The following is a 26,390-nucleotide window of genomic DNA, read 5'->3' as shown; positions in this document are numbered from 1 at the left end:
CAGACTTTTTCACATCAGCGTTTCACATCTTGTTTGTCTGTAACTCCCTCTGTGTTCCTTCAGGCTGGAAATCTGTCTGAATAGGAAGAGGGCGAGAGCAAAATGTAATGTCAGCTCCACAATTTATTTAAAAATCAATCAACCTGATGAACTGATTTACAGTTTAAAATCTCTCATACTTCTTGTTATCAACCATTATTTGCACAGATACCCATTACAGGATGTAAAGAAGCACTTCTGGAAGGTTTAGAGAACCAAAACAATCATCCCAGTCTGCAAATTTACTTCCTGGTCAGACCACAATGTTAAAGAAAGGATAAAGTTCAATCAAAAACAATCACTGATACCATGACACATATTTATGATATCAATGTTTATATTTTGGCAGTAAAAATGAACAATAACTATACAATAAACTATTCCAACTCAAATTATTTTTTTTCTCTTTAAAAAATGCAAAAAAAGGGATAACATTGGACTCCCCCAATCGTTAACTCCCACATGGTACAGTCCACATAACCACCACCTGGTGAAGGAAGAGGCATTCAGGTGGGCTCGTTCATAAGGGTACTGTCGACATACAGGAAGTGAAACTTCAGGGTGAACAATAAACAAACAAGAAAGAAAACACTTCAGTGATAACATACTAAACACAGCACATGTATTTATCATCTCAATCCAAGTTTTGAACAGTAAACTCAAATCTCAGAGCCAAAATACAATATTCAACAAAATATAATGAATTAGGAAGCAATATGTAGCTCTGACACAGTGTTTAAAATGGGTACTGCAGTCCAAACTCAAAGCATTGGAGAGAGGTACCTACCTACGAGTCCCAAACATCAGGTCAGAGTTGAGTATCAAGTATAAATGGGATAATAAAATCAGCTGCATTCGATAGTCCTGCTCATGTTGTACCCTACATGTGACAAAGATACATTCTCACAGTTTAGTAGAACTTAACATGCTTTTGTTTAGGTCCACTGTGACAGGAGAGTAGACCTTGCCTCTAGTGGCAGCGCCATTTTGATCTGAAATCTAATGTGAGATAAAGCAGATTCTGAGCCGTTAAAGGCCAGATAAAACACGCTGCTTAAAAACATGTCAACTCAGAGCTGAAAAGAGGAATCTTCAGCATCGTAATAATTTGAATAGTGATTGACCCTGAGCATATTTTTTAACATATTCCCCTTGACATTAAATCACGGTGTTAAAAGGCATTTTACACTGGGCCGGGGAGTGTGTGTGGAGGGTGGGAAACTGCTGATATTTGCAAACGCAGGGTAGTAGAGATGGATTGAAGTGGCGTCACACTTGCACAGATATGGGAGAAGATCAAAAAGCAGTCGGGTCAGCATGTAGAGAGACAGTTGACTGAGAGGTGGGATGTGCTGGGTCCCATTTTATTTCATTATTTTCTGGACTGGATGCTGAGCTCTGCTTAAAATATATCTTAAAAAAATCAAAATGTCTTCTAAGTGACTCAACTTTTGCAGCCGCTTCAAAAAGAATGGTTTGGTTTCAATATTGAAAATAAGAATTGACGCAAATATTGAATCATGCCACATAGCTGATGTTTTCATGTGTCAATGAACTATTATCTATATTTAAATATGCAGAAGAAATGACCAGAAGAAAGCTCCAAATACATAATCGTATCCTTTATTATATGACAAACTTGCTCTGTCTCATACATTTATTTTTTGGTTTAAGATATGTTTCTGTTTTTACTGATATTGAGAAAATGTTGGAATGAATGACACAAGGATGCGTTCTGTTAAAAATTAGCAGCCATATTCTGTTTCGTTTTAATTTGGAAAGAAAAATGTCATTCTTATCTACAGCCCATGTCCCGCTTCTAATTTTTCCTAATTGGTTCAGAGCTCCTGATTAACTGAATACATTTGAGGAAATGAACACGTTTTTTACCACCTGGGGTTCCGGGAGGTAGACGAAATTTGTTTTTGTAAATAGTTTCTTACTGCTGTAGTTTAATTAGGTGCCAAGTGGTTGGTGTTTGCCAAATGGGAGTCCTTGAACTAATGAGTGCTCCAGAGTCATAGGAGAATATTAAGAGTCCCTGACAATGCTAATCTGTGACTGACTTCCAAACACTCGTCGCTGGTCTTGTTCTTATGCGGTCTGTATTCTGGCACTCGACCCTGGTTTTAAAAAAAACTGCTAAGAAAAATGTATGTAAACCTTCTAAACCCACATACCCCTGTTCAGGATTGATGGCGGTGTAAAGCAGCTCCTCCATCACAACCCTCCTCCTCCTCATTAAAATCATTTACCCTCTCAGAGCATTAGCAAGCTGAGCTTTAAGAGCGGTGGATAAAAGAGCGGATGAAGTGGGCAATCTCTCCACACACTTGTGCACGCTCTGTAAAGATTTTTGCAGTCATTCGCGTGTGTCTCAATCCGGTAACGCCCTGAACGGCAGAAGTTGAAGAAGAAGTAACAAGCAGCTCGAGGCTGTGTGACTGGAGTGAGGGTTTAATTAGCTCTGTGTGCTTAAGTAGTGAGAGAGCTATTCACTGTCATAATACAGCTGACCTTTGCTGTCTGGAGACATTTTTTCCTCATTTGTAATTGTAATACAATCCTAAGCTTTAATTGCTCCTGGGTGGACAGGTGTGTGTAGAAGAATGAAGTCATATTCAAATACTACTGTTCCTCTCCATAGAGTCAATGAGGTTTTGATTCATCCAGTACAGTATTATACTGTAAGTAGTTTAGAACACTTAAAGCTCCTGTGAGGAGGTTTTAACAGGTTATGAAATGCACACTGACATTCATATTTTTTACATTTTCAGTGGCAAAGACTCTTGATGAGAGTTAGATTGACTGTTAAAAGACAAAAGGATGAGAATTTCTGACATAAAAAAATACTAATGGGGCATCAGTGTGGTTTGTTCGCACGACCCTCCTCATAGCGGGCAGCTTGGGTTCAAATTTGAACTGTAGCTCCTTTCTTGCATGTCATTCCACATTCTCTCTCGCTGATTTCGGACTCTCTTAGATTGTCCTGGCACTCCAATAAAGTCATAAAATGTTGCAAAACAAATGCCAAAAAAAGGAGAAAAATGTGACCAATGGGAATGCCTCTGTGACCCTGTGTGTCGCAGGTGTGACAGCCATCATGCACACGTGTACAAGTACCGGTAGTTAAAAGGAAGTTTGCCTCTAACTTTAGAGCTACCGCGCTGTAAAAACAGTAATAAGATAAAATTCTAAGTTAGTTTGACTTCAAGTCGATGAAAATGTTGTGTTTACTCAATATTATACTTTTTTCTCCTCAAAACTAATTAAAATTTTACCAACTTTGAAAAGTGATTCATATTTCCTTTTTTTTCCTTTGGAATAATCACAAATTTATCTCAACTTATCTTTTTACGTTCAGTTAACTTAAAAATGTTAAGGCAGCCCGGACACTAACTTTCTTAAGTTATAACAACTAGGTTTGTTTTTACAGTGTGTGAGGAACTATATGTTTATTGTCAGTGTTGCTGACCCCTTGTCAACAAGCAGTTACCTCTCAGGTCTGTTGGTTCTGTGCTGTTCAGTCTTAAGTATCATTTTCGGACGAAAAAAATTCACATCCAACTTGGTTTAATCGTTTACTCTGTCTCTTTTGGAATTAGTAAACGAAGTAACTTGGGCTCTTCATGCTGTAAATTGCTTTGTCAGCGGACCGACTCTGACTCAGCTGCAAAGTGAGAGTCGAAAAAATTATCTCTCTTTTTCATGACGGTATTTTAACATTCTGTATACAGAGCATCTGTTTTAAATCAAGTCTGTTTATAGCAAGTAAAGTCCTAACAGTTGTTATAAGCCTTAGGTTAAGAAGCACATACGTTTGATTGAATGTAAGGACATTTTAAGATGTTCAATGTAATGGCCCAACAGTTTTATTTGGCCATTCTGACTTCAACATCTGTCCATGATTTACTTTTTTGCCCTCCCTTTACTCTGTCATGTTGTTTCTTTTTTTTGTGTCGTTGTCCTCTGTGGTGGCTTCACCTCTGCCATGATGTTGGTATACTGAACTAAAGCTGGTAACAGGAGGTGTTTGCCTTCAGGTGTTTGCCGTTCTTTACCCAGGAGATCAAACCCGCTCAACCACAGCTACACAGAGCAAAGAACGGTTGTGAGGGGCTTTCAGGAAGAATGAAAGAGACTCCATTTTCCCCACAACAAGTCAGTGCACAGTCACACACAATAGTTACATAACGCATAACACTTCCTACATTACACTCTGGTTGATCTAAATATCTTGCATGCTTTGATATTTCTACACTCATCCTTGCTGAAATTGATCAAAGACACCATATCACATTTGATGAAGCTACTTGTTAAATGCAGTGTGGGTTATTTTTTCCAGATAAACTTTTTAAGATTTCAGTTGAAATTCTCTTTCTTTTTCTAGGTCCTGACAGAAATGAATAACTCATGTGCTCTGAACAAGAAAAAGAAAATCTGTCATCTGTAGCAGTTGTAAGCCTGTAAAAACTTTGACCAATGTCTGCCACGAGGGACCAATCTGATGAACCAATCACGCCTCCCTGTCTCCCTGCTCGCTCTCTACCTCTTGCGTGCAGTAGCCCACTCTCAAAGGTCGTCACTTATGACAGAATTTATACTGTGAGTTTATTTACCGCCGAATGAGACATGAGACGGCGTAGTCTCTACACCAGGGGTCTCCAACCTTTCTTCATCTGAGAGCTAAGTGGTCAAGAGCTACTTGCATCAAATCGCTTGCATTTATTTAAGCTACCGTTTGTACACATGTGAAACGCTTGCTTTCACATGCTTATCAATAATCTTAAATTCACATCAAGGTCCAAGAAAAAAACGTGAATATTTTACATTTCTTATTGTGCCACATAGTAAGCTATGTTGCTAAAAATTCACATCAATGTCAAAGAAAACATTACTACTACTACTACATTACTACACTGGTTTTTAATGGACCAAATACATGAATAGTGGGAAGTGGTGCATTTACTGTCGTCAGATTTTTTATTTTTTTGTTGACAGTCGGTCAACCTATAGGCGAGATACTTTTGAGGGAGCACATAGGGGAGGGGGTGGGTGTAGCCCGAAGTACGGACCGAATGCTTCTTTCAAAATCATGCTAGTTTTCGAAAATTACCAACCCCGCCTTAAATTTGCTATATCTTTGGTGAGTGCAATGGATCAGCTTGATAGTTTTGCCAGGTGCCTTGAACTTACAGTAGCCACATCTGATATTTCAGTGCTTGAAATAAATACTCAATCAACATATAGCTTAAATTATTTATATATTTAAAGTCTCCCAGTGTGACTGAAAAAGGTTTTATCGTTTTTTTGTTGCAGTGTTAATTACAAAAACATGCAGTGCACTTAAAAGTTGTACATCAGTGGTACAGAGTGATGCCTCCTCAAACAATCTTTGGCAGAGAGCAGACACCAGCTTGCACAGGGAACACAAACCTGCAAACAGCCAAGTTTCTCTTTGGCATGCCATCAAGGTGTTCACTGAACTTATGTTAATGAGCAACAGCTGAGCCAAATCCGCGGTCCTTTGTCATTTTAAATGTCTAAATATCCAAATGTTAGCTATCAGTGTTTTCTTATCAAAGACTCATGAAACTGTTAGCTGTGGTAATGTTTTTTGTTTCTTGCATGTTTTCATTATTTCATGTTTTTTTACTCACCCTCAACCGTGTGTTTTCAGATCTCCTCATGTTCCTGCCCTGATTACCCACACCTGTGTCTTGTTATCTCCTGATTGTCCATGTATGTATGTTGCATTCAGGTGCTGCTCGGGTGGTCCAAGTTTCCGAGTTTGGAAGACGTTCTCCCGACTTCGGTGTGTTCATGTGATTTCAGTTGTAAAGTTGTAACAACTGCACAAAACAGTGTTGATGCTACGAAGAAGATCAGTGAAATGTTAAAAGTGATATTTCAGCAAAAAAAGTTGACATACAATACAAAAAGTACATGTTAACTTTAACAAAACATATTTTGCCCCCCACGTGATGACTATTCTGACCTCAAGTCGGGAAGTCCGGCACCTACAGTAATTATTTTCCGAGTTTCCGAGTTGTTGTTCTGACTTGAGCAGGTGTTCATGTGCATTTCACAACTCGGAAACTTGTTTTTCCAATGTGTCCGACACCACATGAATGCAGCACTAGTCCCAGTGTGTCCTCCCTCATGTTCCCAGTTTGTAGTGTTTCCATCATGAACCTTGGCCTAGTGTTTTCCTCATAGCAGTAATGTGTATGATCTCTGCCCGTTTTTTGACCCAGCCTTTAGCCTACCTGTTTTTTGCCTTGCAGTGTACCGAACCTCGGACTTCAGTAAATGTTTTAACATTTTGATCGCTCCCACTGAGTCTACATGTGAATCCATGGCGTGCTTATCTGTGTGTCACGTTGTAAAGCTGTATCAGATAATAGTAAAGCCACAAAAAGTCTTTCCCTGATGCGCTTTATTTAAAACTAGGAGGGGCTGAAACCCAGGCTGCTGCTAACGTTAGCTCAGCTTCAGTGCATACCGGCTATACAACAGTGATAGCAATTAAGTGTAGACGTATAAAGCTATAATAAATGATGGATATTTGAGTGTTTTTTTTATCATTCAAGTATTGGAAGAGTTCTAGCTATTGACCAAAACTTCCAAGTCTAGGTATGGGAATCAGTGTTAGGAAGAAATGGTAGTGAAGCATGTCTTCTCTCTGTGCATTTCATGTGTAGTTTTAATCACTTGGCTGTTTTTTTCACGCTCAATGCTGACACTGCACGAGTCCCTACAACCTTCTTTTTCATACTTCTTCCATTTCATTGTGTAAAGAGAAGCTCTGAGGATTTGTTTCTAATTCGAGGGTTTTTATGACTTGTCTCTCCTTCATAGTAAAGCAAATTAAATGCATTATCTTTCCAACAGGCAGTGTTTTGAATTCATGAAACCATTGAAATGAAACAGAAACCATTTTCCCAATGACTGGCTGCATTCAAAAAAACAGGTTTCCTGCGAAGCTCAGCAAGAAATTAAGTCTGAGTGATTGTCCTGGAAAAATATCAGCGTTTGCACACGCTGCGACTGTGAGGCGGTAAAATGAAGATGGCATACACACACCACACTGTCACTTTGATCACATCCCAAGCCTGTTTACTTCATAGCAGACTCGAGCATCTCTCTTCTCCCCTATCGCGCCGGACACTGGCAGCTCACACGTTTAATGGCAGCATTTGTGAGATCTGACGGTGCTCGCCCAAATCCTGGCGACAGGCCCTTTTGTTTGCTGCTCAGCAAGACGTAGACCCGACCTGGAGGACGCTCTCCAACTTGGAAAAGAAAAGATGGATTACAGGCCTTAAAATAGAGCCGTGCACCTGTCGACTAACATTTTCCAGCATGGACACTCTTGGAAGCAGTGACCGCACCAAATGTCACATGGAGAGGAGAAGCTGTGACCGCAAAGCTCATTAAGTCAGTAACTAGCATACCAAACCCAGAAGAAGAAGATTTTTATAAATATTGACTTAAAATGTGTGAGTGTCACATAGTTTTGAAAGCTGGAGACTGATCGGTGTTGAGATGAAAACATTTGAAGGTGAAGGAGTGTTTTTAGATTTAAAAAAAAAAAAACAAGATATTTATGTGTGTGCCTTAATTCTACTTTCCCTGTTTATTTGCATATTTTCTCCGTGCTGAACTAGTTTTTTAATTCTTTGTTTATCCACCTGTGTTTATTGTGTGACTGCCGTGTTATTCGGATGGATCTAAGAACTCCCCGGAGACCTCCTGTTCTTTCTCTTTCCTCCAGTTTTATCTTCTTTTCTATCATGAAAAACAATCATGAAGTGAAGTCAAAAAAGCTTCTGAATAAGCACAGATTTTTTTCACAATTTGAAAAACAATTTGAACTTGCAAGGTCGAGTCCTTCACTAAGTTATCGACTCTCAGGAGTTATCCACTGTGCAATGACTTTATAAGTAGGCAGGCCCCAATTAAATCTTAATAGTGTTCAGTCTCAACACACCATTAGTAAAGCATGATTGTAATTATGAGCCAGTGGCTGCCATACGGTCCAGCATTAAGTATTATGTTTTTAGGTAACATTGAAAAATGTTATTTTCTGGGGTGCTGGTGGCGCAGTGGTTAGTGCGCACGCCCCATGTATGGAGGTTGTAGTCCTTCAAGCGGGCGGCCCGGGTACGAATCTGGCCTGTGGGTCCTTTCCCGCATTTCATTCCCATCTCTCTCTCTCCCTGATTTCCGGCTCTATCCACTGTCCTATCTCTCCAATAAAAGCCCAAAAATAAATCTTAAAAAAAAAAAAAATGCTATTATATGCTACTATAAACATGGTCTCAGGAGATTGAACAAATAATAGTTTGTTACCAATTTACAATAATATGGATGCCTTATGGCACGGCTCTACTGCTTCAGGCGATGACGCTAGGGATCGCGCCGGAGCACTCAACTAGCTGCTTGATGGGCGTATACCCATTTTATGGCTGTTGGCATATTATTTTATTTAGTTGTCCCTCCTTTTTGCTGTAGGTTACGCAATTGGTGAAGTAGTCTCAATGAATGCACCTGATTGGAAAGATGCGCGGCTAGTCCGGGCGGTTGCTGTACTCATTTGCATAGAATAGACATCAGGTCTATTCCTGTCCAGCGAGCGAGCTGGAGCCCTTCTCGAGAGGCGCCACAAAGATCCCATAATGCGTTGCGTGACTGCCTCTCCAGCTATCCATAGGAAATGAATGGAGAGCGTTGAGACGCTATCTGTCGTCGGAACCAGTGGAGCCGTACCGTTAGTTTAATTGAGGCTGATTTCTCACGCCTCAATGCAGAGAACATTGATATTCAGATTGTCAAAAAGTGAGAGTTGTTAATTTCTCTTGTCTTGAAGTCAAATAGTTTCCTTTTAGACAGTTGTTTGGACAAAACTGAGCAGCAACCTCCAGTGTTGAAAAATTAAGCCGATGCTGAAGTGCAAAATCCTGCAGTTCATTGAGCGTCCACTTGAGGCTGGCCGCAGAAGCATCAGAAGTCACATACACACCCATTCAAAAAAGAAAGTTTGGCTTTAATGAAGGATAAGCGTCATTTCAAGTAGGCGTGTGTCTGACCTGATAGACAGGCAGGCGCGATCCAGCTCTATCCTGTAGTTAGGTCGACTAAAAAGTAGGTTGAGACACCATTTCCTGCAGATGGGTGACATCACTCAGACTTCTTCCTTTAATATTTACAGTCTGGACAAAACTGAAGACAACTGAAGACATCCTCTTGTGATCTTGTGATCTTTGATTTAGTAAAGGGCATCCTTTATATTTTGTGATGTTTTGCAAAAGTGATCAGCTAATCTATACTAAAAAATACGAACTGATTTATTTGAGACAAAGATCAAGTTACAGCAGTTGGCAGCCAAAGTGGAAACATTGTACACAAAAAAAAAGTAATGCAAAAATAAATCAGTCGAGATCTTGAAAAAAACAATCGAGATCGACTTGGTATTTGGAGAAAACGTAGTAAAATAAAATATATAGATGGATGTCCTCTTAGGGCTTCCGTAGCTTCTAACTTTAATGTATTTTTAATTAGTGATGTTTCAGTGATCACATAAGACTTTGATAAACCATAAAATTCATACTCTGTGAAATGGATGTAATTCAATCATCATCAAGTCATTCAGGTCAGAAAATATCTGAAAGTTCTGAGTAAAAAAAGCTGGACTCGTGGTTTGGGAAAGTAGGACAAAAACGTTTATGGTTTGACCTTTATAAATGATGTCATGGTTAATTTCCCCTTAGGAAAAATCCTGATTTGGCTTTAACCTCAGATGTCAGAGCCCCAATATTTACGAGCCATAAGTCTTGATGGCGCTTTGCACCGTGCACGTTTTTTTTTCCCCTCTGTGGATCACAAACATATTCACTCATTTCTTTCCCACAAAGAACCATTTATTCTTCACACATTTACTGAAAATTACAGTTTATTGAAAGGACACAGAAAGGTCAGAGAACACAGATACATGTAGCTAGGAGTTACTACTCAGTGCATGGCACATTCTCAGGGAGACGACCCATTGTGAGTCTTTGGCTCTTTTGCCTCAGGAGTGTTAAAGGCAGAAAGAGTGCTGAAATATTAAATGTTGAACAGTTGGCCAGCCAACTTGAGCCTCTATATTTCAAAATGTGGAGGAGTAAATTAACCTTGCTACAATGAGTGACAAACAATAGTCTAAGTTGGGTAGTAGAAGTAGTAGTAGTAGTAGATAGAGTAGTAGTTTTTTATTGGTCAATTGATATACTTATCACAGGATACAGTGTCAGACCTCACCAGTGCAAAGGGAATTTTTCTAGAAAGATCACACATTTAGAAAGCAGTGTCCTCACTCAGAATAAAACTCAGATAAGTAAACAACAAATGAACAATCATGAAACAAGTTACCAGTGCCATTGCTACCTTTTAAAAAAAGAAATTTCTAGAATGCATGCCATTTTACTATGGAAGTTTTCAGATGACAGTTGTTGACATTTCCAGTGTCTCAGCGTTCGCAAACAATGCAGATTTGAGTTTGAGTAGCTGTGTATGTATCGTTTGTGTGAGTATTTGAAAGTATGTCTACGTGTGTGTGTGTGTGTGTGTGTGTGTGTGATTGTGTGTTAGAGCGCACATATGTTTTTGTGAGAGTGCGCCAGTGTGTGCTCTTAGAAAGATCCTCCGGGCGATGCAGGGGCTCTGCATTTTGGATGCTCTGCCGTCCTCTCAGTCGTATTTATGCAGCTTTGTCTTTCTGCTGCCGCCTCCCTCTGCCTCCTTGCTGTCGTCTGAGAGCTGTGTGTCGAGTTTTGCAGTCTGATTTTGGATCCTTTGCTGTAAGGTTCAAAAGATAAAGAGTTATAATCAGCGAGACTGACACAGCGATGTTCCACAGCACAGCACATGGTGGTTTGTGACTCATGCAAGAAACACTCCTGTATATATCTGAGATGCAAAGAAAGTTGAGAAATGTATTTTGTTGCTTCAAGATGAATCTGATAATTTCACTCCTTTTGCTCCCGGCAATTATAATCAGAAAGTTCCTGATTCCTCTGTCAGTCATGGTTCTCATCACATAACTTTTGTCTCATTTAAAGGCTGCAACACACAATTTTGATGCAGCCGAAGAAATGGCTGGCTTTGACAGATTAAATGCTTTTGTCTGAATCCTCTTAGCGCCCTCCCACCCCCCCCAAACAGGATGACTGAAACATTCACATAAGTGTTGTTTTGTCCGCCTCAGCAGCACAGATTACAGATTTAATGACGCATTTAGGCAAACATATTTGGTTGAAATAAGGAAATTGGCCATAAAGTTGCAATAAACAGACAATATCAACCTTAAAATGCCAATTGGATTTGAAAAAAATATATACAAGTTAGTGTTTAATTTCATTGTTTCTTACCAATACACACAGCATCTTTGTAGTGACACCACAATGAGGTGATTAATAGACTTCAGCAAAGCCAGTTTTACTGATCACACCTTGTTCTGTACACATTAAGCAGTGCAGCTCATTATCTGAACCGCTTCTGTTGTATTCATAAGGAATTGAAGGCACAACGCAGCAGACGAGATAACATTGTCGTGACAGAGCAGGTCTGGACACGTCCCTGTGGTAAGCCATGATCATTTGCTCAATATAACAAAAACAGATTTTCTTTGGACAGGGAATTAGTAACAGTTGTTTGAAGAACTCTATAAATATAATGTTTAGGTATATCATTTAGATATAGCCTTTCATTGAAGTGGGGCAGTGCTGCAGAGTCCTGCTGGTTTTTATTTAAGCTCTCAAGAAAATGAGTTACACTTAGGAGTGAATGCAATTAAGTACCTGGTGGGAAGGAAAGCGTTTACATTGAAGCATTATAAAGTTTAACAGGATTTGTTTTCTTGTTGTCATCCTGCTGTTTTTATAGATTCCCTGTAACATTCTAAAGACAATTATTGGGCTCCTGTGTGTTTCTTCAATGGTTTGTAATTTTCTCTGGGTTTATTTTGAATGGTTCCAGTCATTTGAGCAATGACATGTTTAAGCACTGCACACAGGCATTAGAAAGCAATTCCCCAAACAAAGCATCTGTTTGTGTTTACCAATGTCACTTTAGAGAAAGCCTGGAGGCGTTCTTGGCTGCCTCCAATTTATCCAGTTACACATCACTCTGCGTGGCGGTGGGTTAGAGCTCTCTCACCTGGCTGAGAGCAAATCAAGCAGAGAGAGGAAACAGGCACCTCTGCATTTCTCTCATCGCTCTCATCTCAGGGGAGCTAAAAAAAATACAAGGTTTGAATTTGACCCTACATTTGAAATTGTGTAATTATTAAAAAATAAAATAAAAAGACTAGTCCATTTCAGACTGAGCCATTGTATTTGATGACTCTGACTTCCATCTGCAGGCGGACTGTGTCTCACTTAATGCGCTCTCTCCTGGCTCCTTGCCAACATCAGTTGCCGCCCACTTTGATGTGGGTTTGGGATTTTCCTTTTTGTTCCCTGTGTATCTTATTTATCACAGCATAAACACCCCGAAGGACATCCAAACGATTTTGTGAAAAGGTTGATTTTTGGGAAAAGTTGCAACAGCTGTGTCAGCAGCAGCAAAACTAAAGTCAGCTGTCAAGTTGATTTAAAACACACATAACAAAAGTGACTCTGACTTTGACCTAATTTTGACTCGTGTTGTCGCTGTGTTTTATTTATGTATACAAAGAAAACCAAAGCAGAGCAGATATGGGATGCTTGAGATGAATAAAGACAGCGCTTTAAAAGGGGGATAATTCACCAATTTAAAATGTCATGCATGCAAGTTTTCTTTCTTGTTTTGATACACAGCGATTTATGTGATGTCACAAAGGGAAGTTCTCCAAACAGCACACATTTTCTGAAAAGTGGAGCAGGACAAAAGACGGAGAGGATGGACTTTTTCTTAAAATTGGGGGGTTTGTTGACAGACTAGATGCGTATTAGTGCTAGAAAAAGATGGTAAATTATATTTGGAAGAATATGTGACCTTTAAGCTTTTCCTTATTTTTACATTTTGCTATTTAAATATTACAGCTGATATGTTATGTATATGTAAAATAGTCAAGTCACTGATGTCAATGTGTTTTTTTTACTCCCAAAGAATCGGAATGATAGCTATGATTATCTTTAAATCAATGTAATAAAATGTCATTGCTTATTGTAGGTTTTCATGCCTACATTGTATATTTATGAAGACAGAACAATGTCTGTTCCCTTATATTGTTGACATTTAATGTGGCTGAAAACTGCCCCTGTTGGTATGAGGTGTGAGACTGTCGATATGAAGGCGACATCAATGTCTCTTTGTCTGAACAGTCGACTCGGGGGGGGGGGGGTAACTCTCACCTTCAAAGTGCAGATGTGGCAATTATTTTTATTTAAATCCTTCTCTGTGTTGTAAACAAGAACGTTTTCTTTAACGAACATTTACACAGAGGGGGCGATGCCACTCGGGGTCTCAGTCTCAGAAATCGAAACCCAAGTAGAACACATAATGAAGGTGGAGAAGTGGCAGGAATAAGGAGCACTTTAATGCAGATTGATCCTCAGAGACTGAAATGCCAATCATTACTAATCAAATTGTTTACTGCAGTGGCGACGGCAAGTGCTGTGCATAAGTGTACGAAGCAAGAAGAGAGAGGGAGGAGTAGATTCAGAGCTGAGACACAAAGTGAGAATTCACCAATAATAAGATTCAATAGAAAAGTAGCTTAAAGCCTATTTGTTAAGTTTGCAGCTGCTTTTCTCTTTGGGTTTAGTATAAAACACGGCTCCTGTTAATATATGGTATATATATATATATATATATATATATATATATATTGCTGTGTTATTGTTTTGTGCTTCTCTTGCATCTTGTTTTGATATGCAGCACAAGTGCCTCTGGGACTAAACTGTTTTTGACTTCAAAAACATGTAACATATTATGAGGAACTATTTCACTACGTGGAGTGTTAAAACAGAAGACGGTGATCTTGTACCGCTTTGAAGCCGTGACACATTTTTATGTCGTGTTTCTTGCAATTGTCAGAAACTCTCTGGCTGAAAATCTCTCCGGCACAAAACAAACCAGTGAAGTCAAATCTGCAGCATTTTGTTCGAGATCTCGTTTGAAAGAATCTTGCATTCTTGTGCAAATAGTCCTGTGTTTCTAAAAATGGATCAATGCCACTTGGAATGCAAGACAGTCGCTCAGTTGCACAGTATTGCACCGCGCTGAAATGAGATGCATTGTTTTTGCTGTACCATCTGCCACCGCCAAACAGGTGTGACTCAATTCAATAATCTGATGAGGGCGGCAGTTATGCAGAGGCTTTGGCAGGGCACTGAATCTCACACACTGTATGTGACACGGGCACACTGATTATTAGTCTTGAGGAGATTGGTTGTCTTCTTTGTAAAAAGGGATGCAGCCGTTGTCTTTGTGACACACTCTTTCATTTTCTTTGTCTCACATCTTATATGTTGATCTAATGCCGGCTGTGTTGACTCTGCAGTTTATGAGATGTCACTCACACTCAGGTATTTACATCTGTTTTGCCTCTCTTTCTATGATGTCATGGTACTTTATATTCACATGTTTATATTATTGTTGATCGGCAAAGTAACAAGTTGTTTTTTTAAAATAGTGACAGAAAGTTTGCTCATTGTCAAAAATCTTCATCTGACGGAAATCTGTATGAAAAGTGTATCCATCTTTGCTATACATCTCCATTATTTCCTTAAAAACAATATGAAAAAACACATAAATTAGCAACTGAGTTGGATAACCTGACCGAACATTTACTCCATTATCAGGAAAATACACCTTGTACCTTTTTTTGCAACCCAGATTCATCAGGTTTAGGGTCAGATTACTTTATTTGTACGTGTTGGTAGATTTGTTTAGAAGCCAGAGAGATAAATACATCCATTATGACACACAAATTACAAAACAGATGTAACAAGAAACAACCAATAAACCACTACAACAAGATCAAAAATATATATTTATATTTAAATGATAGAAGTGCTCAAAGTTCCACCTACCAAGGGATTTTGGAGAAAGAAAAATCAACCAATAAATCAATACAAATCACAAATAAATGACCTTCTCGAATTAAGCCAGGGTAAAAATAAGTTCTGGACTTAGATATGAAAATATCTCTTTGACTTGTTCAGTTCAGCGATAGCAGCTTTGTTCTGCACCTTGGGACTAAAAACCTCCGTCCAGAGGGGAGAAGCTGAAAACTGTGCAAAGTGTGGGAAGGGGAATCATTGTTAAAGAAAGAGGTAACTATTCATTGTTACTGTCTGGTATACAGGGGCGCTGGTTAGAGCTGTGACTCACCAAGACAAATACATTGCTGTCCGTGCTAAGTGGTACATGAAATGAATCCATAGCTCAAAGTAATCATATATTTTCTGTTATTGGATCAATCCACGTCCGTTCTATCCTCTTACTGCGTCTCTGCATTAAGAATTCAAATAGAAAGTCATGAACTGTGTTTAATAGGGCTGTTGAAATTAATCATTTAATCGATGCATCGCGATGCAGACTAGACGATTAATGCATCGATGCAGGGACAGGACTAATCGATTATGACGAGGGTTAGAAAAAAGCATCTGCTAACCGCTAAATGCGGTTGTTTTGCGCAGCGTTGAGTGAGTTTGTTTCACCTAAACACACACGGTGTTGTGTAATGAAAGTAACGTAGGCTAACAGAGGGATTTGTGACAGAACACAACGTAAATTGAGTCCCGGTCCTGTGCTGGCTGACTTTACAAGCAGAGTCAGCTGGTCCTGCAGGCTCAGACCACAGTGCTCCGCTGCAGGCTGAAATGACTTGACTCAGTGTCTCTTTAATGACCGCAGCTCGGGTTAGCATCTTCATTACAGCTAAAGGTGTGTTTAAACTGATGCCTCGCTGTCTTAAGTCCAGGATAACTAAAAGAAGGGGGCTGTGGCTGTGACTCGTGATAAAGTGAGCGGCTGTAAACAAAGTTAACTCCCGACACAGCGTCATCGAGAATCACCGCTAATAAGTGCACCCCCGCTAAAGCTGCGTTCATTCGATGATAAACACTTTCTATTTCTGACAAGTTCTTAAAAATAAAAGTCCCCGGCCTATCTGAAGTTGAAGTGCTTTTAACGTGAAACATCCATATCAGGAAATGAGGCGTTTACAGCAGTAGCAACTTAACACAACTCGTCTGAAATAAAAAGGACAGAAACAAAACTAACCCTGAACAAAGCTCACAGCTAAAGGCTACAACGTCCTGGGAAGAGAAAGACACAAAAACACTTATACCTATTACCTATACTGTAGGCTACCTGTAGGTTACATAATTTACATATTAAGCAATACTACAGGTCTGTTGGGCAGTGGGCCCACCAGAGAATAAACCTTCATAGAGGCAAATAAGGTGGTAATATAATGTATTAATTTTAACTTACAATGTAAAGATATTGATAATGAGATTGTTGTCCAAATTAAATTATACAAAAGGAGTTCACATGTATAAGACTGTTTGTCTCTGTTTATGAAAAAGTAGCCATGTGCAGTAATATAGAAAATTGAGGATGAATCGTGATGCATCGTGATATCGAATCGAAGACTGGATAATCGTAATCGAATCGAATCGTAAGACCAGTGAAGATGCACAGCTCTAGTTTTTAATGCCATGAGGTTAATTTTTACAATTAGTCTGCAGATAATGTGTCTCCTGAACCTTAATGGGTGCCTCATAAGAATATAGTAAGAACTTTGATCCATTGCATCACTTAATAACTTGTGGTTGTTGTTTTTATTTTGTTTTTTTACCTTTAATGGGCTTATAGCCGAGAAAAACAAAATATACAGAGAGCAACAGCCTTAATATATTTTGATTAATAATGTCCTGAGGGGCTAAAAATAAGAGCAAGAATTTAAAGCAGCAACCTGCCTCACTTTTCAAATTGTCAGATGTTATTATTTCCATATAAATCGCAAGTGGAGCTCACCTGCTCTGGCTCTGGTTGCTTTTTTCTCTCCGGGGTTGATTCCTCCGTCTGATTCTTGAAGCAGTCGCCCCCGGCCTGTCAGAGTGGAGGAAAAATATCTCAGTGCGGTGCATAAAGTGCATGCTAGGAATTTTTTTTTGTGGCTTCCCAGCTGTGTGTGTTTTCAATAAAAACACATGCGATGAATAAAGTGATGCCAGAGCTGTTAATGTGCTCCTTTGAATTCCACTAAAAAGCTCAGAAAGACGTTTGATTGGCTTCTTTTACAACCACAGAATCTACTCTTACTTTTTCTCCTGAGCCGCAGCTTTCTAATTAATTAACAGTAAATGAATTAAAAACACAAAAGGCTGATTCATGATTATACTGATGAGCGAAGGAGCTGATTTTCCTACTTTTCTGTTACATGATTAGTAAAAATACCTTTGTGAGTTATTTTTCAGTTTTTTAGAAGTCACCTCCTCCTCTTAATTTTTCAGCTTTTCTGACATTTTATAAAAAAAAAAAAAAATCAATCTCAAAATAATCCCTTTAGGTCTACAGTACATGCTTGTCCTTTACTTGGAAAATTGTATTACCCAGATACAGACAACAGAATAATTGAAGTATACAGATTAACAGCCTTGATAGCCTACCTAACTACACAATATGTCACCGCAGGGTTTTTTACTGCAAAATATGCATTTATGGATGAAATGAATTGCCAATAGCAGAGCTGATCGAGAAATTGTCCAGCCGATAAAATCATCCGATATCAGCACATCAAGTGAATATCGGTATCGTCTACTTTTATCGCAGGTATGTTCCGATATTACTCGATTTATTCACCAGTCAAAGAGCATCAAACTAGTTTTCTGTCACCAGCAGTGTGCAACATTATCACTCTCCAGAGTGTGAAGCGGTGATGCACGTACATGTGCTTTCCAGTTGAGTGACCGTCTTGTCTTCATTGTAAATTGTTTACACTGTGTTTCATAACTGCATTTGAGGGATCAACACAAAAATAAAAAAATCTCTACAGATTGAAGATCGATCTAAAGATTTTTTTTCTCCCCAATGTCAATATCAGCCCCAAAAAAAACCATATCGGTCGGGTCCTAGCAAATAGTGTTATTAAATAAGTCAGGGAAAATATCTTTTCTATTTTGGGGTCTTTGAATTTCCTATTCAGCAATGTGCAATGTTTATTATTTGTTTTTTACTGCTGTTTTGACACGGATTTGCAGATGACCGCCTGAACACTTTACACTTTCACTACAAAGTATATCAATTAATCCCTCTTATCTTTTTAAGCTGTGAAAGGCTGGGGCCCACATCAATCTCATATCATAGTGTATGAATCATAAAAGTGGAGTCCTGACAGTAGCTGCCTGGATTCAGTTTCAAACCCTAACCCTGTGCTGTATGCCACCCCCACCCCCCTTTATCTCCAAACTTTTATCTCTACCTTAAGCTATGTTTATCATTTTAAAGCCGAGAAGATTTAAAATCACTCGCTGCATTCTGTAGAGGAGAATCGTCCCCTTTTCTCTTCTGTCTCCAGCTCTGCACAGGTGAGGCTACTGATTGAACAAGCAGGTGCACCTGACCTCAGTGTTTAATACCCGTGTTCTGTGCTTCAGAAGGGAGGCTTTTTTTTGAGTAGGGGGCTGCTGCCCCGCTGCCTCTCAGACATGGATTTTGTGTGTTGTCTCGCTGCTTAAGTCCTTCTTTGACCTTTGTTAAAGTCTCTGTCCACCCACACAGGAGTTTGTAATTAGTCTGGCTGATTAGACCAGCAAAGACTTGTAAATAGGCGGCGCTATTGTAAGAATGTATCATGAAATAAATTCTAAGCACCAACAAGTGATGATAAAAGGTCACCAATTCCTCTTTCCCAAAGAGTTTTTTTTTTAATTAACAGGTCAGTGGAGCTGTCAGTCAAACAAACTTGACCACACCCACATGTTCCTGAAAGGTTTGATCATGGTCCCAATCACTAACACGTGTTTGGGTGTACAGAGGCTTTAAATATTACGTTCTTTATGTGTCCTAGGCCAAGTCCACAAGTAGGCGAGTCATTTTTAAAACGGATTGTCCTCCGTTTTAAAAAAAAATATCCCGTCCACACACGCCATGCCAAGTCAACAACGATGTCTCTGTCATGCAAATGTTTTAACGCCATTCCTCTGCAATCACCATTTTCATTTTCAAAGTCTTCCCAGACTGGGTCTCGTCGACGTTGGCAAGGTTTTGTGTCGCCAGTGTGTTGTATGATGCAGCAGTGACCTCTGTAGTCCTTTCAGGAGTCTCTGCTTGGCAACATAGTGGGAGACTAGCTCTCTATGTGTATTAGCATGTTTTCTGCGTCTACACATAAAGACAGAGTTTCTGAAAATTCCCCCTGGGAGGAGCTTCCAGAGGGTTTGTTTTCAGTCCCCTTAAAGTACGAAAGGCCGAAATGCACATTAAGCACAGAGCTAGAAAAAGCTACTTATTCAAAAATACCCACCTATGTGTGGACAAGGCATTATAATAAATCCCTTTTGAGTTATTTTTATGTTTAATGCGTTTTTGTTGGGTCAATTTGTGGATTGTTGTTAGCTCCATCGGGTGCTTTAGGATGGGGCGTAGGGGGGCTCGTCCCTTAATATTTAGATACATCTAATTGCGTGCAGAATGAGAGTTGAATGAAGGTATAAACACCTGTTGTTTTTTTACCACTGTGAGGTCATCTCAATCTGTATGCATTTGTGTAAAATACTGTATGGTTTGTGTGGAGTTACGTATGTGACCCCTGTAGACAAAGTGATCCATGTTTAATGATCTTGTCTTGTTCATGCTTAGGTCAAGTTCTTTCTGACAAAAATCCTTCCTCTGCATAGTCAAGCATATCACTCACTGTGAATATTTTCCATCAAAATAGTGAACAAAGGCTTCTCTGACACAAACCCTGGCGGCAGCAATGACTTTAGAAACAACTAAATCGAAATAATCATATTTCCTTTGGTCTGATTGGCTATTAATTTAATCTTTGTATTCAAGCAAACCTATAACTCTTTTCCTTCCTTTAGGGACAAGAGGACAGGGAGGCTGATGTGGTAATGTTCACCAGCAAACACAATATGTGACTCTCTGTTTCAAATACATCTCTTATCTGTATCACAATGTTTCTCTCTCTCGCTGCAGGTTTTTATAACACAGCCAAAATTATATAATCAATTTTGGGACATTGGCAAACATTGTTTTTGGCACAATTTCATAAAAGAACAATCTCTTGTACAGGGTTTCCACAGAGGGTAATTTCCTCTCTGGGTGGCATCTCTCCATACTCCCCTGTCTGCAGCGCTCTATCAGCCGAGATCTGTAATAGTTTTTGATAGCCACTTGTCAGAAATCCTTATGGACCCTGTTTCCTTCCCCTGCTTTCTTCACATCCTCTTACTTTTGACAGGCTTGGAGATACTCATTCACAGCCTACCTGATAACTGACTGCTCAATGTTGCCTGGATCTTAGAGCGGTAACTGTGTGACTATCAGGTCCCAAAGACCTTCACAGTAATCAGAACAGCAGAGGTCAGAGACGTATTCCCTCTTTCCTCTTTCAATAACTGCTTTCAAAGTGTTAGCAAGACACTCAACCGTCTCAAATGTTACAATAAAGATCCTCAGTGAAAAAGTGTTTGCACTGTGGAAGTGCAGCAGTGAGTGAAACGGTCTGCAGTGAGTTTATACATATGTCCAAGTTTTATCCTTACCTCAGTTACAGTCCTCTCATATGAAACTATAGTGAATTATTTGGGTTATTGTCTGGAAGTGTAGGCCTGCAACAGTCAGTTTTTTTCAAATGTAATATTTTTTTAATTGAATTGTTTCAATTGATTTATTAAAAAAGTCTATCATTGTGTGATTCAGAAGATATAAAAGCCCTGTGTGGTGTCTTGAAACAGCTTTTTATCTGATCAAGAGTCCAAAGCCCAAAAGTAATCAATGATAAAATGATAAAAAAGCAGCAAACTTAGACTCTAAACTTTAAGAACGGTTGTAGTAGAGTAAAAAAAAAAAAGAAGAAGCATTACACATGTGTTGGTGATTAATCAGCTGATCAGGTCAGCTATAAAAATCAGATTTTGTGATTGATCTTCTTGAACCTCAGCTTTCATGAATTTAAGTTTTGAGTTAAAGAATGAGATTGTATAACCGGTTTCTGAAGAGCCTCCCGGTTTGGGGGGTCTCAGCTGATGCTGGTGAGACAATAATGATGTCTGACTGGGGTTATCAATCCATCGCTTCCAATCCAGAATATCAAAATGAATTTAGCTGTTCTCCTCTGACTGATTAAAGTTGGAACTGTTAGCAAGGTTTTTTGTTACGCTTGATTTTTATTTAGTCCATGTACTTAAATATGGACTTATCTGTGTTTTTCGGCCTGTTTAACTGTCAGAACTTAAATATATTTGATTTACTTTGATATAAAAAAGGGAAACAGAAGCAAACGTTTTCAGTTTGAGAGAAAACTGAACTGAACGTTTTGAACGGCACTCACCAAAATAGTTGCACCAACTACCTCATGTTTTTCTTACAAATACTGAAAGTTACATCCCTAACCCCCAATTCACACATACTCTGTCCGCGCCGCGGTCCGTCAGCGCCACGGTTTTGCTCCGTCGGATGGCTCGCGCCCATTCACACTGGATCCGTTTCTGGGACGTCAGCGGAGCGCACCCATGACACATCACAGGAGAACTACAAGATCCCTCGCGAATAAAGAGAAAAACATGCAAACAACATGTTGCTTTGTCTTTCTGAGGATGCAGTGTTGTTAATTCGCTGCCTGTTTTGACGTAATGTTGATAAAGTGATGAAAAATATGATCGCGAGTCTGTGTATTGTGTTTTATTTTGAAATTGACCGGATGCTCTGTGCGTTTCCTTGTCTGACTTCCTGTCCGGGCTGTCATATTCTGTCCAGCTTGACGCGTGCCTGCAGCGTACTCTAGTGAAAATAGACTCGCTGCGTATTTGAAACGGAGCAGAGCGTAGTGTCGTTGGTGGCACACGCCTGAGATGGACTGCAGCGCGCCCAGTGTGAACACAATGATAGACTAGAGTGAAGGCTAAGTACAACGTAGTGTGCGGCGCTGACGGACCGCGGCGCGCACGGAGTATGTGTGAATTGGGGGTAACAGTTACCATAGTTTTTTCTTCAAATAACCTCTGCTGTCTGAGCATCAGTAAACCCAAACAGGACTGAACTCTAATGTCTCTAACTAACAGAGAAGCAAAAACTCTTTAATGATTTTGATTGATTACTGACACAACCTCATCTATTCATTGATTTATCTTTCAATAGTGAGACACACAAACTTGATAAAAACTATTAACCAACAGATGTTTCATCCAGTTGAAACTTGTTGCAGTTCCTGCATTAAGTTTCCCAATTAATGACCCAAATGAAGACACTTGTGGAGTCAGAGTAGCTCGTCTGATTTCCGATGAGGGACTTCAGCGTGAATTCAGCGAACAGATGAACGTCATGGAGACGGGCCCTCGGGTCACACAGGCCATTTCAGTTTAATTACTCTAAAGGCTCACCTTTTCCATCTGGCACTCTTTGACTCCGCCACTCTCTCTCCTCATTACTCCGATGTTCACGGGTGATTTAGTGGCTGTGACAATTCTCTGCAGTTTAGAGATATCCTGTCGGAAAAAAAAGAGAGAAAACATTTCAACTGGGGGTTAAAATTAATTGTGCAAATGGCTTGTTGATGCAGCAGAGGCTCTGGGGTTCTCCAAAAGTAAACAGCTCTGGCTCAAATGTTCATAGCTGTTTCATTTATACTTCTCTGCTACATTTAAACTATTTCTGCTTAACTGATAACTGTTTTGTGCCCTTGCTGCTACCTTTCATGAATTAGAGCACCCCGAACAAAAAAGAGAATTAATGAAAAAGTGTTACACTGAGAATCAGGAGAATAAAAAGTAGTGGTATATAAATTCAGATTTACGTTTCTTTTACTTTAAAGATCCCATATTGTGCCCTTTTTGGGGTTCGTATATTTAATCTATGTACCTACTTTTGTACGTTCACAATAGCTAAAGTTCGAAAAAAGCATCTGTTTTCATGTACTGCTCCTCCTTGCTCCCTCTACGCTCTGAGTCCGTCAGCTACACTCTGTTGAGCCCACACTGTTAGACCCCACGTGGGCCAAATCTGCTCTGATTGGTCTGCCGATCCGCTCTGTCGTTATTGGCCAGTTGCTCAGCACGCTTCTCGGAAATTTCAACATGAGCTGCTGGGCTTGCCACAACGAGCCAATGGGCTTAGATCAGTGATCTCACACCGACAATGACGCAGCGCAGACAAATTTTTATCGAGGGGGGCTAGAACCGAGCGTTACATGCGGCTAATGCTACAGCTAGCAGGAAGACGTAGGAGAAGCCGCGTTTCCGTGAACTTTGAATTTTTGCACATAGATGTGCCTAAACATGCACAGGACACTTGGAAAACACACTAAAGGGCATATAAAACCAGAAAAAGCATAACATGGGACCTTTAAGGTCAACTCAACACAGTCAACATATGCCGTACAAATATCCTAAATGTATCAAAATTTACATTTTTGCTCAGATAGTTTCTCAATATGAACAACCCCAGTAGTAGGCCAAACCAAACACTAAAGCCAGATTTAAAAAATTTGCTTCGTTTTACCGATGCACAGCATTTCTTGGTGGTAAATGCTAGCTAGAGCACATAAAATGCTAACAATGACATCACTTTAATGTTAATCTCTATTTTACAGATTTTAAATACAAATTCACAACTTGGGGGTCTACATTGACAGCATGGGAATTAATCCTGTTTCTGTTTGTAGTACATTTGTAGTCCGAGCTGTATTGACCAATCACGGTTCAGCAGGCTTTGGTATGAGCAGGAAAAACAATGGACCATATGGAAATCAAAAGCAGGCAGAACACCTTCTGCACTACTGACATGATAGCTTCCATCGGCGGTAATCTGACAATGATTTATTCATCTTTATCAGATAACAGATATCTGCTATCTGAGATAAAACATTTCAACTTGAGCTACAAATGTTTTTGACGCTGCGTCAAAAAAAGCCAATCAGTGTTGAGATAGGCTGACGACTTGAAAAACATCAGAAATTATCGATCTGACCTCCATTAAACAAACACACATTTTAAAAGTTATTTTCTTCTCATGTCGAGAACAGACCTGTTCAATCTTGCATTTACTGTTTTTATAAATATGCATCATGATTTTATAGCAGTAAACTTAGGACCCATTCTTTCCTGTAAATCACAAGTGAATTGATTTATTTTTATACCGCTGAAGTAAGCAAGAGTGAAGCTCATGAGTAAATGAGAGAGTCAGATGAACGGGGGATACTCCAGGGGATGTAAAGAACCAAAATATATCGCTATTTACATCCACAGTGTGAACACTGCATGGAACAAAAAGTCTAAGCTGGAAGTTGTAAAATGCTAACCACTGGCCTTATTGGAATAACTGAGAAAACTCCATCTTTTCCCAGAGGTATGTCTCGTCTGTCAGAGGATGGTAGCGACGATGGTCGATAGGATCTAAGACTGCTTACATGCTGATGGTTAGCAGGTCAAATATCTACCATGATCCCTCTTGGTTAAGGCTTTTAACATAAAACAATTTGCTTACAGCTCTAAATACAAAGTGCAGCTGATGCTGATGTGAAGGAAAACGTTTTGGACATATTTGATTAAAATCCAAAATATGACACAAAGGAGAATTTACTCGTCATATTACCGCTAACAGAAAAGTCAGACGTAAACCATTATGTTGTAGATTCATCCCAGTGCTGCACATAATTAAATATTATTGAAATACAATATGGCCGAGTGCAATATCCACATCGCAGAAGCAGTGAAAAATGAGACAAAACAGAATTTAAATAATGTTCAGTGTGGCGCTGCAGAGAAGCCATGTACCTAAAAATGTTCTTATTCAGACGTTCATCATGACTTTAATAGTTTTTAATTTGAGATGATAGAAAATTATGCTAAACAATGGTCATTCCAATGGACTGCAAATCACAAAAGTATTGCAATATCTTTTAAAAATATGGATATAATGTAGTTGTGATTCATTCTGCAGGGGTCATAAATGTATATAGATACTTTTTAGCAAACCATCAGAAATTATTATTGGTCCATGATGGACCATCCAACAGGACCAACAATGTCGCACCAACAATGTCCAACAACGTCTTCCAAAGAGAGACTAGCTAATAGCTCTAAATTTGCATCATTCGCATGAAGTTTACACAACATGCTTCTGAATAAGTCAAATGATATGAAGCATGGTTTTTTGAACGTTGTAACAAATGGAACAGTTAGATAACATGGACTTGATAGTTATTTGGTTAGACTGGTACATGTGAAATGCTTTGTGGGTGTGACTTTGTCTTGAAACAAAATGTAAAAATACAGATTGTATGCACAGACTTCGCGGTCTCAGGTGTTTAACTTTACACCAACGTCTAACTGATGTCTCTTTAAACATACACAGATCAGCTCTGAGAGAAAAGCAAGCAGAATTCTGGGAGACAGATTTGGGATGTACTGCTCTGAGAGCTGAATGTGATGGACAATGATGCTACAGTGGAGTGAAAAAAAAAGAAGAAAAAAAAGCTAAAGCAATGTCAAGGTGGTGGGAGGAAAACAAGATGGACAGTCAGAGATGAAAAGTTCTCTCTGGAGATTATGGAGCAATCTATATCAGTACCACCTGAAATGTTGTCCAAATGATAAAACATGACTCCTGTGAGGTTGCTGTGCTCCAAATCAGTGGTGTAAAAAAAAAACCTCGGTTTTAGAGTCTGAGAAATAGTAAATCAAAAACATAGATTTCAGGAGGATTACATGGCAGGCTTCACTATCAATCTTTCCTCATCACATATTAGACAGCGTCATTTGAATACTGATGAGTGTTACTACGGTGTGGCATTTCAGCAAATGCTGCACCACACCAAGCCGGTCCAGTATTTGGTTAAAAGATTTCCATATAAGATCCTTCTTGCTCTGAGCTCCTTAGATGCCTCCTCTCTCCTCCATCCTCATCTCCTCCTGCTGCATTAAAGTATTTGAAAAATCCTTAATCATGGTGGAGGGGAAACAATTTCCAGGTCAGTCGGATAGAGAGGAGGATGCCCAAATTATCACTCATGTTATCTCAGTAAGTCTTTATAACCCATTTAATGAACCGTTTTGTGAATTATTTCACAGCGTTTGTGATTGTGATTCTTCAGCACTTGTCATCTTTAAGATGTGATCATATTTGATATACTTCTTCACAAATCTTGA

General features: G+C 39.3%; 1 protein-coding gene across 1 annotated transcript in view; it reads right to left on the bottom strand.

The window, feature by feature from the left end:
* Positions 1–9,940: 9,940 nt before the first annotated feature.
* Positions 9,941–26,390, bottom strand: part of luzp2 (leucine zipper protein 2) — a 174,577-nt gene continuing 158,127 nt past the window's right edge. Inside the window, exons 10-12 of the mRNA XM_020643214.3 lie at positions 22,626–22,730; positions 17,053–17,127; positions 9,941–10,878 (exon numbers count right to left, since the gene is read on the bottom strand). Coding sequence (XP_020498870.2) covers positions 10,771–10,878; positions 17,053–17,127; positions 22,626–22,730 — 288 coding nt within the window. The 3' untranslated portion in view covers positions 9,941–10,770. The remainder of the gene's footprint in view (positions 10,879–17,052; positions 17,128–22,625; positions 22,731–26,390) is intronic.

Source organism: Labrus bergylta, chromosome 3 (genome assembly GCF_963930695.1).
Source record: "Labrus bergylta chromosome 3, fLabBer1.1, whole genome shotgun sequence".
Lineage (NCBI taxonomy): Eukaryota > Metazoa > Chordata > Actinopteri > Labriformes > Labridae > Labrus > Labrus bergylta.
Note: the sequence above shows the minus strand (reverse complement) of the source record. Positions and strands in the feature narration are given on the sequence as shown.